The sequence below is a fragment of the Ictalurus punctatus genome, chromosome 18 (assembly GCF_001660625.3).
Source record: "Ictalurus punctatus breed USDA103 chromosome 18, Coco_2.0, whole genome shotgun sequence".
In the NCBI taxonomy this organism is placed as follows: domain Eukaryota; kingdom Metazoa; phylum Chordata; class Actinopteri; order Siluriformes; family Ictaluridae; genus Ictalurus; species Ictalurus punctatus.
In genome coordinates this window covers 17,644,461-17,660,666 of record NC_030433.2, presented here as the reverse complement: position 1 = coordinate 17,660,666, position 16,206 = coordinate 17,644,461, and the positions used below count along the sequence as shown (strand labels likewise).

At 36.9% G+C, this 16,206-nt stretch overlaps 2 protein-coding genes across 2 annotated transcripts in view; both read right to left on the bottom strand.

Annotated features, from left to right (window-relative positions):
* Positions 1–5,239: 5,239 nt before the first annotated feature.
* cysltr2a (cysteinyl leukotriene receptor 2a) lies at positions 5,240–9,509 on the bottom strand. Its single transcript, XM_017492249.3, has 2 exons — positions 9,334–9,509; positions 5,240–6,685 (listed from the first exon to the last, which is right to left on the bottom strand). Exon 2 carries the CDS (start codon positions 6,676–6,678, stop codon positions 5,668–5,670), a length of 1,011 nt encoding a protein of 336 aa, XP_017347738.1. The 5' UTR covers positions 6,679–6,685; positions 9,334–9,509; the 3' UTR covers positions 5,240–5,667.
* Positions 9,510–13,762: 4,253 nt separating this feature from the next.
* Positions 13,763–16,206, bottom strand: part of rb1 (retinoblastoma 1) — a 44,677-nt gene continuing 42,233 nt past the window's right edge. The window contains exon 27 of the mRNA XM_017493111.3: positions 13,763–15,247. Within this exon, the coding sequence (XP_017348600.1) occupies positions 15,177–15,247 (71 nt within the window). The 3' untranslated portion in view covers positions 13,763–15,176. The remainder of the gene's footprint in view (positions 15,248–16,206) is intronic.

Genomic DNA, 16,206 nt, shown 5'->3' with positions numbered 1-16,206 from the left:
TGATGTGAAATCTTCCCTAACGAATGAACAGTGAATGCTCTCAAAACCAAACTGAGACTTTGGATACCTTTCAAACCTTCAACTTTTTTGTCCATCACAATCTAATTTAAGGAGGTCAAAAAAAATCCAATCTGGCAACCCTGATCTCATTCAATCCCCCTTTTGTCCACGAGGAAGGTCTGAGTGGCTATAGTGCAGATCGGCAGTTATATTTAGCTGTACCTCTCACAGCAGGACTCAGAGAGACCACTGCTTAAAGAAGGGGAATGAGAACATAGAATGTCCATAATAATCATAGAAATAATATCTATAACAAATAATATAAATAGAACTTTAACAACAAGAACAACAATAATAATAGTGATAATAATATAGAATATAAGATAAATAATATAAAAGTCAACACTAATGCTAATGAAATAAAATAGCAAGCATCACAAATAGATTAAATTATAAAACAAAAATGAAAGGCCTGATAAAGAACACACACACACACACACACACACACACACACACACACACACACACACACACACACACACACACACATATATAAACAGTGATATTCGATGAACATCTAGGGGCTTGATAGGATAAAGAAATAAGTCTCAAAAAGTATCCGAATTTCATAGCTATGTCATTATTAGTCCAACAAAATGTGCCCAGTAAAGTGAATGTAAAGTGGACATAGAGTAATAATGAGTATGCACGTAGATAAAGGGCTCATCTACTGCTCACCTATGCTGCCACCCAAAGGGAGGGATCAGACCTAAAGACAGCAGTTTGAGGTTTCTATGATGTGTCACCAACACTACCATTTAAGGAGGAAATGAAAGAGGAAGCTGCATTTTGACAGATACGTGGTGGTGGGGGAAGGGGAAGCCATTTAAGCTAGAACAAGTGAGTTCTCTTCAGTCAAGTATCATCGATATCCATGTCGTATTAAATCATCATTACTGTTGGACATTGCTCCACAAAGACTTATTGTTCCGCTGTTTTCCAAACGGCTTGCTAGCAGTGTTATTAACATTCTCCAGTCACATTTATGTTGTGTCCTGCAAAACCCCTTCACATAGAGAACTAAATATAGTTCTGAAACCTTTACACTTTCCTGAAATGAATCTCAATCAAGGGCAGACCTTTTACAATGGAGTGCCCAGGTTAGACCCGGTGACTATTTTTTTGGGGGGTGGCAGTCTAGGGTAACGTGAAACATTAATCCGATCCCTGAAAACAGACACAACGTGACTATGCCATTGGTGACTGGTGTTTTTTTTTTTGTTTTTTTTTTTAATAAATAAGGGAAGTGTTGTGTTTATTGCTGAAGTACATACTGTATGTTTCTCTGTGTGTACTGTTTTATCTGTTTTATCTGCTGGTCTTAGCTCTTGTTTAATTCTCAGTCTCTCAACACAAGGAAGAGACTTTTCCAAAATCAGGTGGACAAAATTAATAGTGTTTGCCAACTAAGCTGCTAATTAGGCTAAGCTGCTTCACTGAAGATGAAAAAAGTCTACACAATCCAGGTTTTCGTGATGTAAAAAAAAATTAAACCGAGATAAATCGTCAAAACTTTTTACACGCTCAGTGTGAAATTACAACATATAGAAATTAAGTGAAAAACAATCAGAAACATTTTAGAGAAAAATAGAGAATAAAAAAACTTACAATAACCCAGTATAAGTGTGCACACCCCTAAAGTAATACTCTGTTGAAGCACCTTTTGATTTTATTACATCACTCAGTCTTTTTGGGTAAGAGTCTATCAGCCTGGCACATCTTGACTTGGCAATATTTTATGACGGCGAATGACGTCAAACTGACATTTCCTGTGAAATCCGACCCGACAGCTCAAATTATAAATCATTATTAATAGCTTACCATTGCGAATCGGGGTAAGGTAGGAAGACAGTTTTCAACACTGATTTTCTTTTTATGTACTTGCTCAATCATTGATTTTTGTTCATTTTTAACCAAAACAGTTTGATATTGTAGCTTTAATGTAGAAACTTTTCACTGATGCATTGTAATTAAATATTAGAGGAATCCCATGCACTCTGCATAGAGTGAACATCTTTAAATGTTTACTCCCCATGTAAAACATTAAACATCTTTATGCAGACTATTTTTAGCACCATGTGTGTAAACCTGGCTCCTTAAACAACATTATCTCTGCAGGAAGAGAGAGTATGCAAGATTAAAGATTACAACATTGTTTTGTTGAAAGATATTTATGGTTTCTGAAAATAGAGCTGTCAAAGAATGCTGTAGTTTATTTTGGCTAAAATTAGCTATTTTTGTTTTCTTGCTCTTCTACTAGATTTCAGCAGCAGCAATATCTAACTGTTTTTTCCAGATTGCCACACCTTTGTCTTAGAAAGTAAACACCCTCACTTCCAAACACAATTTGCTTATTTTCATGGTGAGTGCTTGGTATTGAAGGTTTAACTTGAGGACATTCTGAGGACCAAAGATTTTCTGGCGATTTGGGCCAAGACATGTCATGTGACGTCATCACAATGTGCATTCGGCCAAAGCCCCCGTCGAATCATGTGCGTCGACCATGAGCACAACCAAAAGGTCTCAATTACCAACAAACATCACAGGTATGGCAAGACCGTGCAAAACAATTTCATGCAATTGTAATTTTGACAATTCAAGTAGTTTTCCACCAAAAAATCACAAAAAAACAAATTGCATCACAAATTTTCCAAAAAACAAAACAAAAAAAAAAAACAAAAAAAACTTACGCTGTCCTGTGAAGCAGCAGGGGCAGCAGTTTGAAAAGATGTGGCTGGCTGGCTTCACTTCAGATGAGTTACAGTTACGTTTATGTAGCGCTTTACATATTATGGGGGTGGGAGGGTCAGGACCTCAGTTTAATGTGTCATCCAAAAGACAGGAGTTAGACTTCACCCTCCATCGTTGATAGGTGACCAAAATTGGTGAGAAAATACGTGTGTGTGTGGGGGGGGGAGTACAAGTTTTTTCCAACTTATACCTTTACGCAAGAGCAATAAGCAGACCCTGGAGAGCGAGGGGAAAGCCATGTGTCTCAGTACTTGTGGAGATGCAACAGTTTCTCGACACTTTTGCATTATTTCTGTGCATTTTTACTGTTCACGATCACTGATACTGCTCTGTGTGCTCAGGTTGGCCGTCTTTGTGTTCAAAGTGAGTTTGAGGTAATAAGCATATTTCTTTCTGTCCATTAACATGTTTCCTTTATGTTTCCCCATTACCATTACCCCTGTATGGCATTTGTAGCAGTCCCATGAATTTCACATAATCCTATGCCGTCCTCCTATTGGTGGCTTTTGGACGAGTGTCGTAACAGGTCATGCCGAGATTTTAATGAAATAATTTCTCACATTTCTCACTTTGTCAGCTGTCTTTAATCGCCATGGCATTAAATTGGCTGTTGTGGAGCACATCACATTTCAACTCAAAATCGTACTGAAAATTGTATAGTGTAGTCTTTAGGTTATGGTTAGGAATCCTTTTAGATTCTCCAGCTTCTTTGCATTGCTGATTTTACCTTCAGCTGTTTGCACTTTTTATAAAAGTGCCAGCTAGGCTAAATGTAGAAGGAAATGCTTCCAACACTTGCTTTTTAAAGAATTTGATCCACCCATTTTGGATATTTTAACATATGCTCATCAAAATTTCACACATTCTTAAAGTTCACCCTCAGACAACTGTGTCATTAGCATTGGTGATTATAGAAATGCAGCTGTGCATGAAGTCTCATTTTGCCTATCCCAGCTAACAGTTTAAGGTTAGCTTTATATGAAGGCTTCACTTATCAGGGTTGATGCAGATGCTGCAAAATATAATTTAAGGATTTTCAGTGTGTTTGGAATCAATATTTTTTTTTTGTTTTGTTTTCAAGGAAAATGTCGTTCATCAAAAGATATTCCATTGTCCTTTATTATAGAGCCAGATTGGATTAAACAAGGTTTTGCATTTTTACATTTGACATTTGGCAGACGCCCTTACTCAGAGTGACTGATATTTATCTAATTTATACAACTGAGCAGTTGAGGGCCTTGCTCAGGGGCCCAGCAGTGGTATTTTGACAGTCCTGGGATTTGAATTCACGACCTTATGATCAGAAGTTCAATGTCTTTACCACTGCGCTACTACGTGCCCAGGGCTTCACAGACAATTTGTGGTAGTAAGAACTGTTATCAGTAATTAATAGATTAAGATATCCATCCATCCAGGTGTAACCTGGCCTGGGCATTCAGGGCTGCAAAGATAAACTATAAGATCCAAAGATTTTTTATTTAGCCCTGAATAACTTTCCACTTTGTACAGTTTGTAACTGTGTAACTGAACGTCAGTAAAAGACGACGGCGGTGTTGTCATTTTGTATCTCCACTGATCGGAGTGTTGTAATTTATCCTCAGTGAACGGAGATAAGACCAATGAGACAGGGTTTACAGGAAAATACATGTAAATACTGGTGTCTTTTTGGCTGTCAGTCTCAGTCCTGCCAAACGCTCACACAGTCAGTTAGTAAAGGGGTTGAAACTGAAACACTAATATCCTCTTTCCATGCTGAGCAGGAAAACAAGGTGTGTAAATGTCTATATGAGTTCCAGTTTATGTGATATTGATATGAGCACAGCATAAGAACAACTCACTTACTTTGCATGACACTGTAGCAGCTAAACCTCTACAATGATAGCTTAGTTGTGGGTACGCTTGGCTAGCGACACCAAACTGGCCTAGTCTCGTGTTAGATAGGCAAAATGTTTTATATATTTTATCAGTCTGGTAGTCCTGCACACAGTGATGATATGAAATTTTATGATTTGTCAAATTGTTTCACATTTTAAGAAATTAGCTGTCACGTGCAAGAAAAAAACAGTTTATTTAGAAGCATATTTTGAATTTTTTTTTTGTGATGGAGAAGAACCTGGGTTCAGCCCCAGAAGACTAACAGTCTTGTCAGCTAACACCCTTGTCGCTTATCCTACACAGGGTCACGGGGAGCCTGCCACTACAGCACAATCACACACACACATTCACACACTACAGACAATTTAGAGATGCCAATCTGATTACAGCGCATTTCTTTGGACTGAGGAGGAAACCAGAGTACCCGGAGGAAACCCCCACAGGTTCAGGGAGAACATGTAAACTCCGCACACACAGGGCAGAGGTGGGATTCAAACCCCCAACCCCGGAAGTGTGAGGCAAATGTGCTGTGAATTTATGTTGACAATTTAAATATGAATTATTTTTCTTTATTTCACTTATTAAGCATTTCTCCAGAAAAAGGTTAAAAAAAAATTATAAAAAATTCCAGGTTTCCAGTATGAATATTTGTTCCTACATTCCAATATGTTAAGCATATATACAGCATTTTATGTAATAATAGTTTGTCAATAAAGAAATGTTTTATAAGCATCAATATAAATGAGATTTTTATAACCTGGCAAATACATTAGTGAAAGTTTGGATGATGGTACAGTTCTTGAACATAACCTTTAGTGTTACATGATAACTTATCACACATGATGATTTAAATCTTGCAAATATTCTGTAAAAAATAAACACAGATACTGAGCCAAAAAACAAAAACAAAAACACCTCTGATGTGCAGCTGTCCTATGCAAATCGATGAGGCAATTGAACTTCTCCTGTTGTTATTGAGTCTCATTTCTGCAGGTTCTGCAACTCTGCCCCCTTCTGGATCCTTTTTTTGTTGTCAGTATATGTTTTCTTTTTCCTCAGCAGCTTTGCGAAGAAAGTTCTGAAATTTTCTCCGACAAAAAAGAACAGGATGGGATCCAGGCAGCTGTGGGATACACACAAACAAAGTGTCACCACTGCGGCTTTACGCACTTGCCAGAGGGTCTCACAGGAGTCGCCAGCATTGTTATTGCTCACATCCAACTCCGTGTGTAAAAAGACTGTCCGCATGACATGATATGGCAAAAAGCAGATGATGAAGAAGCTGAGGCTGATGATGACCAAAGCGAAGGCTTTTTTCCTCGAGATGTCGACTCTGCGCTGCGATGGACCAGGCTTCCATAATCTATAGGCTACAAACACGGAGCACCACAAGATGCACACCAAAGGCAGCAGAAAGCCCACAGACAGAGTTGCATTGTTCATAATGATTAAATGCTGGATGGTTTGGTTGCTGTTTCGTAGCTCCATGCATTGTTGAGCTATGTCTGTGCTGGAATTTGTGTACCGTCTCAAAAGCAGCAAAGGACTGGAGGTCAGCGCCACGAATAGCCAGATTAACAGACAAACCAGGTGTCCGTTACACCATTTTTGCAAGTGTTTATAACGGTATGGCTGAATCAGTGCCAAATACCGCATGATGTTTAGGGACACCAAGAAGTAGATAGATGTGTACATGTTCAGGTAGAAGATGTAGAATAGGAGCCTGCAGGCCACCCGGCCAAAAATCCAAGTAGAGCCAGACAGGTAGTAAGAAGCCCTGAAGGGCAATGAGCACACCAGCATAAGATCCGACACCAGTAGATTAACCATGAACTGGTTGACTGTAGTCAGATACCTCTTCTTCCTCCACACTCTGAAGAAGACGTACATGGAAACCAAGTGGCCTACGAGACCCAGAATAAAGACGAGAAGGTAGGCGGTGGGGAACACGGACTCCTTGAAATCCTTAATGCTGCAGTTGGGGGAAATCATGTCTCCTCTTGAGACCAGGATTTGGAAAAAGAGATTTTGTGGAAAGACATGAAAGGAAAACAAACATCAGTAAAGGAAATATAGAAACATTTAAGAAAATATTTTCAACATAATATACAGTATAGATGAGTGACAAATGAATGGAAAAACCAATATAATGTGTGTTAATAAAATGTTAAGCCACCACAAGCTGTGAGAACAGCTTCAATACCTGTTGGCATTGATGCTACACATCTCTACAATTGTACTGGAGCGATGAACACCATTTTCCGAAAGATATTCCCTAAGTTGATACTTTGATGATGGTGGTAGAGTACTGTCTAACATGCCAGTCCAAAAATCTCCAATAGGTATTCAACTGAGTTGAAATCTGGTGACTGTAAAGGCCATAGCATATAACTTACATCAATTTCATCCTCATCAAACCATTCAGTGAACCCTTATGCCCTGTGCATGGGGGTGGAGTCATCCTGGACAAGACTACTCCAACCAGGATAGAAATGTTTCATCAGAAGATAAGAAGAACTTTGTGTTGATTTGTAGTCATGCTTCTGTTTAAGAGGAGAAGTGGACCCAAACCATGCCAGCAAAATTACTTAAAGTACACGTATTATTGTTTTGAAACATGCCTAATTTTGTTTTAAAGGTCTCATACAATAGATTTACATGAATCCAAGGTCAAAAAAACCTTTAATAATAATCCAGATAATTTAAACTGCAGCATTACGTTTTTTTTCCACAGTGTCACGAACGACTCGTTAAATGATCTGCTCTAAAGGATTCATTCTAAACTCCTCCTTTCAGAGAGCATACTCTACTCTGATTGGTCAGATGTCCTAGTCTGTTGTGATTGGTCTACCACAGACAATGAAGACCAGAGGCGGGGCTTTTTGTTACAAACCTATGTAGGTTAGTACTACGTAGAATTATTAACGACTCATTTCAGCTGTTCAGAATCGGTTCCTTCTTTTTGGACTCAATAACTCCGTTTGTCGTGCACTTTGATTTTTTTGAGCTTTGTAGATGTTTTTTAAGTTCACAAACAGCTCTAACACACTACATGAAAGGTAATATTTGAAAAACCATAATAGGTGCACATTTAATAAATGCCAGTTATTGGAATGACACTAAGCGATTATGCCAGATATTTTTGTAACATATTTATTATGAATAGATTTATTTGGCGGGTTCAGACATGGCACTCTGTTATTAGAGGAAGAATTTGTGGTTTTGACAAAGTTACTCGAGTATATAGGTTACAGGATTAGTGGATTTGTTGGTGCATGGCTAAAAAAAAAAACCCCAAAAGAAACAGATAAGAACTACTTTTCAGTATATTTCTGAATATATTATTGTTTGAAAGTTTTTACTCTCACTCACTCACTCACTTTCAGCAACCACTTTAGACTTGTGCTGGATCTAGAACAGTGGTCAACGACCTTCTTCCTTGAGATCTACCTTCCCGCAGGTTTCATCTCCAACAAAAATCTAACACACCTGTTTTAGCTGATCAGGAACTTAAGGAAATAATTAGATGGTCAGGTGAGTACGATTATGGTTGGAGCTAAAAGTCTTCCAGAAGGTAGATCTCCAAAAACAGGGTTGGTGACCATTGAACTAGACCTTATCCATGGTGTGAGGCAGGAATACACCTGGATAAGATTCCAGTCTATTCATGGCACCATACACACACACACACACACACACACACACACACACACACACTGACAACTAGAGGGAATTTATCTTAGCCAATCCACCTAGTGGCATGTTTTGGGAGATGGGAAGAAACCAGAGAACATGGAGGAAACCCACAGAGATGCAATGGTGCCGCCGTTCCCTTGTTTACAGTTAGGATTTTATGTGACATATTAACATATTTTAAATGCTCATTGGTGAAAATTTTCTAAACTGTCTTTTGACTTGCATTACGAATGATTTTGGAGTAAAAGGCTTTTCTGTTTTCGTCTCAGTACACAAAAATGTGTTAAATTCTCATCTATTGTAATCACAGATACACTGCAGATAAGTTTAACAGCGATTATTTTACAAGTGATGAGTATTCCTTTACAAAACCATTTTCCTTTCTGTTACAAAACTTGAATATTTCAAAATCATGTGCGGCTTACAAGTTATCCTAGCGTCTTAAGGATATACAAAAATCATCTTTTGCCAAGATACATTTTATTTATTTATTTTTTTCCATGCAGATTATTGTTGTTATTTATTAGTTCCAGTTTATTTTTCTTTATACGTGTTTTATCTGCTCTTAACTACAGTATGTCCAAGACTATTAGTCAACTTTTCTTGTTTTAAATGTGCTTTATAGATCAAATTGGCTTATTAATTAGTTACTCGTTAAACTGTAGTGAAAGCAATAAAGAAGGTGTGAAATTAAGTTCTGTGGAGATTAAAGAACTGAAAGAATTTTAGATTAGCTAGACAGTATCAGAATAAACATATCACAAGACTTCCAGTTTTTTACAGTAACCTTCTAAACACATTTAGTATTAAACGGTAGAATTCAGTTTACATTCACACTAGACATTCAAGTTCTCAGGCACTTAGTAAGCCACTATCCTGAGATTTATAAATGAAACACAATCCAGTCATTTCAGATAGTACCATAGAAATATATAACAAAGAATTAGTTACCTTTTCAGCTTCAACTCGAAACTGCAGACCTGTCAGGTAGAGGGAAATGCAGACGTTTCAAACTGCATCTCCAAAAGTGATAAGAGCTACACAGGCTGCATGAGACTGAACAGCAAAGGCGGGCTGAAGAGAAATTGTTTTGTTGGGGCATGCATTTTCCCACAGTGCCAACTAATCACTCCTCTTTCTCTGTAATCACAGAGTACGGGAATAAGGGGGGGAAACCCCAGGAAACAAAATTCAAAAGATACCTACTACCAAAAATCAAAACAAAAATATACTGCATTTAAAATCTCTTATTAAAATTGAGTTGTTTTGGGGGATTTTCTTTGAAAAGGTGGAAGTTCCTCATTCCATAGATAGTACTATTTACATCTCTGTCCAGTATTTCCTGTTTCTTGACATGTATTGCTTACAGAAAAATAGCCCTGCAGATTTATTGCTCAGATGATATATTACTGTATCCATTTATTCAACTAAAGACAAATTGTGCATCGCCTGGTGTAGATGTCATGCAGAGAGGGGAGAGCAGACACGGAGATGCAACTGTGTAACGTCTTGGTAGCTACAGTGGGTTCGGAAAGCGATCAGTATTCAGATTGCTTCAGTTTTCACACAATTGGATTAAATTTCGGGTGCTTTTGCCATTAATTTATACTCATAATGACAACGTGAAAACAGGTTTTTAGACATTTTTGCAAACGTATTAAAAATCAAAAACTGAAATCTCTCATTTAGGTCAATATTCAGACCCTTTATACATCACTACTTTGTAGAAGCACCTTTAGCACCATTTACAGCTTTGAATCTTCTTGGCTAAGCCTCTACAAGCTTTGCACATCTACAATTCGGCGGTTTATCCCATTTTTCCTGGCAGATCTTCTCAAGCACAATCACGTTGGATGGGGAGCATCTGTGGACTACTATCTTCAGGTCTCTACACAAATGTTTGGCCTTTGGCTAGGGAACTCAAAGACATTCAGACACTTGTCCCAAAGCCACTCTAGTATTGTCTTGGCTGTATGCCTCAGGTCTTTGTCACACTGAAACGTGAAACACTGCCCCAGGCTGAGGTTGTGTATACTCTGCAACACAGTAACCTCTCTCTATTTGTCTTCATTGTTCCCTCAATTCTCCCTGTCCCTGCCACTGAGAAGCATCTTCATAGCATGATGCTTCCACCACCATGCTTCATGAGCTGTTCTTAGTTAAATCAAATGTAGTGTGACATTCAACCCCAAAAAATCTATTTTTTGTCCCACCAGACCATAGAATCCTTTTCCTCATGATCTTTTTAAGTTCATGCCTCTTACTTAAGAGAGACTTCTGTTTAGCCACTCTGCCTACCTTGACACAATTTGATTACAGGTCTACAGAGTTCCTTGGACCTCATGGCTTGGTTTTGGTCCGATACGCACTGTGAACAGTGGGACCTTATACACACAGGCATGTACCTTTTAAAATCATGTCCAATCAATTGAATTTGTAGTGAAACCGACAAAATCCTTCTTAATTCAGTTCGTGCTGAGATACCATCTGTGATGTTTACCATTACATCGTCAAAACAGAGAAAAGTGCGAAGATACTGTATAGGCGGCAGCGGTTTTAAATGACCTAATAAAATTAGGAATGTCATTTCCATTCCAGTGTTCTTATGTAAGAGCTAACGCATCCAATGACCATTACCTCAAGTGATGAGACAGAGACTGGTGTGGATTATTGATTAGATCAGCAATAATCCACACCATTTAAAAAAAGATTTTTATGATCCCTTGTTTAATTTTTTTAATGAACATTTAGCAAATTCTGAAAGGCGCACGGAAAATGATGACCTCAACCATGTATCTATTTGAATGACATGCCCTGAATACCGTTTCATGCTGTGAGCAATTCAGACCAGTATTCACATGCAAGAGATTTACTTCACACTACAATCATCTCACAAAAAAAAAAAAACGAGCAGCTGGATTTATTTTATTGATCAAAACACAAAGCGTCTGACTGATCTCTCACGTCCTGTTGCTCAAAGCTTTCCTGAGTACCATGATGCAAATGTATTTACATGCCTTGTCAAGTTAAAGCACTCTAAACCCTCCCCATAAGATAGTGTTATATTTCCGTTTACGTATATCGATTCCAAGAACCTCTAATGATTCAGAAGGTTTTTTTTTTTGTCATCCAAAACCTAAAAAGTATGCATAAAAAGGATGCTGAAAAACAGGATGTGGATCAGCACCAAAACCCTTACAAGTAAGAGAGACCTCAAAAAGCATCGCGTGTATGTGAGATGTGAGATGTGAGACAGGAAACTCGCAGAACGTTTGAAGATAAAAAACACATAAAGAAGCATGTTTGGTTTCAGATTGACCAAGTATATGGTGACTCGAATCGCTCACTGTCAAAGAGGACGGCATTATAACTACAGAGATATAATAATGACAAATCTCTTGTAGTGCACTGTTACATAATTGTAATATGCTCACGTGATATAAAGTCCTGTTCTACTTGTAAAGGTCACCATTCACAATTATGTAGCTGTAAAAGCAATGCATGTGGTCATGTGACTTGACATGGGGGGGGGGGGGGGGGGGCTTCTAAATATTGTCAAAAGATCTAATGTAACTGCACACCAATGTGTGGGCAGGAGGGTTGTCTTTTTTTTCCAATCAGAAGACACGGTACTGTCATGTCACTGAAGGTTCTGGCATTTTCTTGTACAGTTTTAGAAAAATAAGTTCCATCTAACATCCAAAACAAACAGTGCATTTCTTTTCTTTCAAATCCCAAGAACAAGACTGTGACCAGATCTGGGTCTTCACAAATTATCACAAGATATTCTACATATATTCAGTAGTGATGTACAGTCATAGTTGGCATGCTATTATAGGAATAACCAATGACAGGATGGTGTGATGAGGCGTAAGCACACCACACAGACATTATTTTTCTATTACAGCATGTCCAAAAGTGTTTCATTCCACTTATACCACAGCAATATCAACAATTAGTCTTTTTTTTTTTTTTTTTAAAGTAAAGAACGACACACCATATTTTTAATCCATCAATAGTTACATTTAAAAATGTTACTTAGTTCCGGTTATAATGTGTTATCAGAGTTATAAACAGTCACTCCCTCACAAGCTTCATTGTTCTGTCTTGAAGTTGGAAAAGTTAAAAAGTTACAGCTTTACCACCGACAGTTACAAAGCGCTGATACTGGAGATTTCTTGCAAAAATGCTAAATCTCCTGACCAAAACCTTCATCAATTATTATGTACATTCTTAAATATGAAACGTCTGCCTTACAAGTCCCTGTCTAACAGCAATGATACTTTATTCTTTGTTAAATAACACATTTGAATGATTAGGATTGGAAGACTTTTCATTATGTGAAATGTTCAGGAGATTTTTTCGGAAGATCTGCGCGTCTACCACTTTACCACTGAAGATCCTCATGATTCAATCACTTATTACCGTGAACGGTGTAAAGAATCAAGCTCAACGTGACACAACACGTCTAACATTACAACGCGCCACTGAGCAAGACAAAACACATCGCCCTTGTGAAATACTTTCCCTTATTTTCCTTGATTATGATACAATCGTTTAAGATCAGTTCAAGGTGGTTTTTGCATACTCGTGGTCTCATGACGATGTCAAGGTGTTTTGTCTTATGTTTTCTTTAACTAGCCTTGGGTATGTTGCTTGCTCATACATATGAGTATAAAAGCCAAGCGTATCCGATTTATGTCTGGTCTAAGATTAAGACTACGAAACTCATAATATTAGAATAAAGAATATAGATTCTCTATGGGGTTCAGGTTAGACAAGATGGCTCAGAGTTGCTATCTTGGCAAAGGGAAGTATTGACTAAAATGTGCCAACAATAGTTGCACAACTATATTTAACAAAAAAAATAATAATAATTTTATAAACTGGTGTTGTGTTTGCATTTGTTTGATATCCATGAGAGCAGAGTATTCTTGCGAATGTTTTGAACAAAAGATCAAAAGGTTAAACAATGAAAGACAAATTTTCACAGCCTTCTTTGCTCATATTTACCGAGGGTGCCAATATTAGTGGAGGACACTAGCTTAGCACATAGTTTCCAACTTTCACATTATCCTGCAAGTCATGCAGCTTATTTAATGAGATCCAACATAATGATCCATGAATCAGTTTTATCCAGAGGTAATGAGAACGCCTGGTTGAAGCAGAAAAATGTTCATGCTTTGTTAATCGATAAAAATCAGCCATCCAAGAGGAACTAACAATTTAAAATAATAATGTTTACGAGTTATTACTGCAATATTAACTAAAAACAAAAGTCACAGTGTAAATACTTCTGCTTCTGTATTTTAACCATATTCCTGTTTTGGAGCGTCGGTTATGTGCTCGATCGGACACGGCATGACTCGACACAAACGCGTCCCATAGCACACAGTGCGGTCCTTTTACATTTTATTTTCCTAAAAGATGATCGTAAAAGACAGTCGAACATATTAATAAAGCGCAATCAATCTCAAGTCAGTTATTAAGATAAAATACTTAATACAAAAACGGTACAAACTAATACTAACAGCTAGCATTTCAATAGAAAAAAAAAATGTTTTTAAAAAAATTACAAGCTCTGTTCAGGAAGCAAATAATATATTTATAAAAAAAAAAAAAAAAAAAAAAAAAAAAAAAAAAAAAAAAAAAAAAAAGAGAGATACACAAGTATGTAAACGCATTCACATGCCATTAATTTCTTAAAACCAACACGGACACAGTTAACCCTACCACACAAAAACCACTCCGGAAAAAATATATCCTTTTTTAAAAACTGAATACCATCTCTCCTTTAAGAGAAGAGGTTTTTGTTATGTTTTGTTTTATTCGTCAGCTCTTTTAGATGAGTCTTAATGAAAGGACTGACATTTCAGAAGCCACCCCCCCCCACACACACACACTTAAGTATTGATTAGTGCTTTTGAATACAAAAATAAATAAATTACAATTGTTTGCAACAGAACCAAATGCTAATTTAAAAAAGGAACTGGTACTGAAGAATATGAGTGCAAGACATTGCAAGACCATTTCAAAACGATTCTGTGCCCACTGAGCACATGAATGATTATTACATTATGCGTGTCATGTTGTAATTGATGTATATGTTGTAGAAATGCAATTATGCAGCTCAAATTTATCATTACACATAACATAATGCACTGACCACTGATTTCTTGTATGAAGTTTAGCCAGTTATCTGTTTTTAAAAAAAAAAAAAAAAACAGAAAAGAAAAAAAAAAAAAGCAGAACTTTCGTGATCAGAGCTTCATGATGCCCTTTTGAACAACACAGGAAAAAAGTGAAAGGACAAACGAAAACAAAAGCTAAAAATCAACAAGTTTTATACAAAAATGTTTTGTATCATTTTTTTTATATATAAAACGGTGCCTAGATGTTATTGCAAGTCTCACAGATAGACATTAGCATTTTGTAAAATGTATAAATTATGATATTTGTTTTATTTGTCAGCACTTTAAGTAGTCACGTCCTAATGAAAGGACTGACTTATCAGTAGTGTTATTCATTTCATTAGGCATAATGAAATAAATAATGTTTTTACAACAGTACCAGAAGCTGACTAATAAAAACGTGTCCTGAATTTTGGGTTTCTCTAAACCTTTCTGCGATATTCCTACTGATTTTTATTTTCTCTTTTGACTTACTCAAATATATATGTAAAAAAAAAAATATATAAATATAATAAAAATACAAAGGGAATTTGATTTAAAAAAAAAAAAAAAAAAAAAAGGGAATTAGTAAAACTGCAAATGAACAGTAACAACTTGTTCACATCAGGGTTCTGGGTCTTCCTTCTCAGCCTCCTCCTTCATTTTCTGTTCCTGCATTAGATTTTGAACTGAACCTAAGACAGAACAAAGTGTTCTTTGTTAATGAAGTTCAGCGTTTCTGAGAACAGTGCAAAACCGACACAAACAAATGTAAACTCAGTTAGAGAAAACGGGTGGGGACAAATCAGCAGCCCAGGTGCCTGGAACAAGATTATGTGTCTGAGATGTTAGTGTTTTTATTCATAGTTGCATAGCGGACATGTAGGCTAATGGTTACCTGTTTTTACTTCTCTCGTGTACCAGAGAAAAAAATAAATTCACTGATTCTCAAGAAGGCAACATGAGTCATTAAGAGCCGGGGGGTGTAAACTGTTGAACAGGATGATCGGTGTAAATTGTTATTATTTCGTCTTCTGGGGAACATGTACAGATCTTATTTAGCTTCTGAAGGGTAGCACTAAATGAAAAAAACAAATGATTGACAAATTTACACCGATCATCCTATTCAAAAGTTTACACCCCCCTGGATGTTAATGTATGGTGTTGCCTTCTTAACCATCAGTGACTGTTTTCACCTTTTGTAATAGTTGTGTACGAGTCCCTCAACTGTCCTCAGTGTGAAAAGATGAATCGCAACATCATATAGTCGCTGTTGGAAAGGGGTCAAATATGCAGAAGATGCTGGAAAAGCAAAGAATGTGCAGGACCTGGAGTTTTTTTTAAGAACAGTGGACAGTTCAATTGCTTAGGACAAACAAAGGACTCATGAACAACTATCATATAAACACAGTCGTTGATCATCCAGGTCACAACACACAGGATTAAGGAATCAAGTGTGTGTAAACTTTTGAACTGGTTCATTTGTGTAAATTCAGTTAGCATTGTATCTTGTGGACTACATGTAAACATCTGATTATTTGAAATAGCTCATTCAGGGGAGGACTAAATAAAAATTTATTTTTACTTTTAATTAAATTTTAATTTATTTTTAATTAATTTATTTTATAAATTTACTCTTTCTTTTGTAATTATT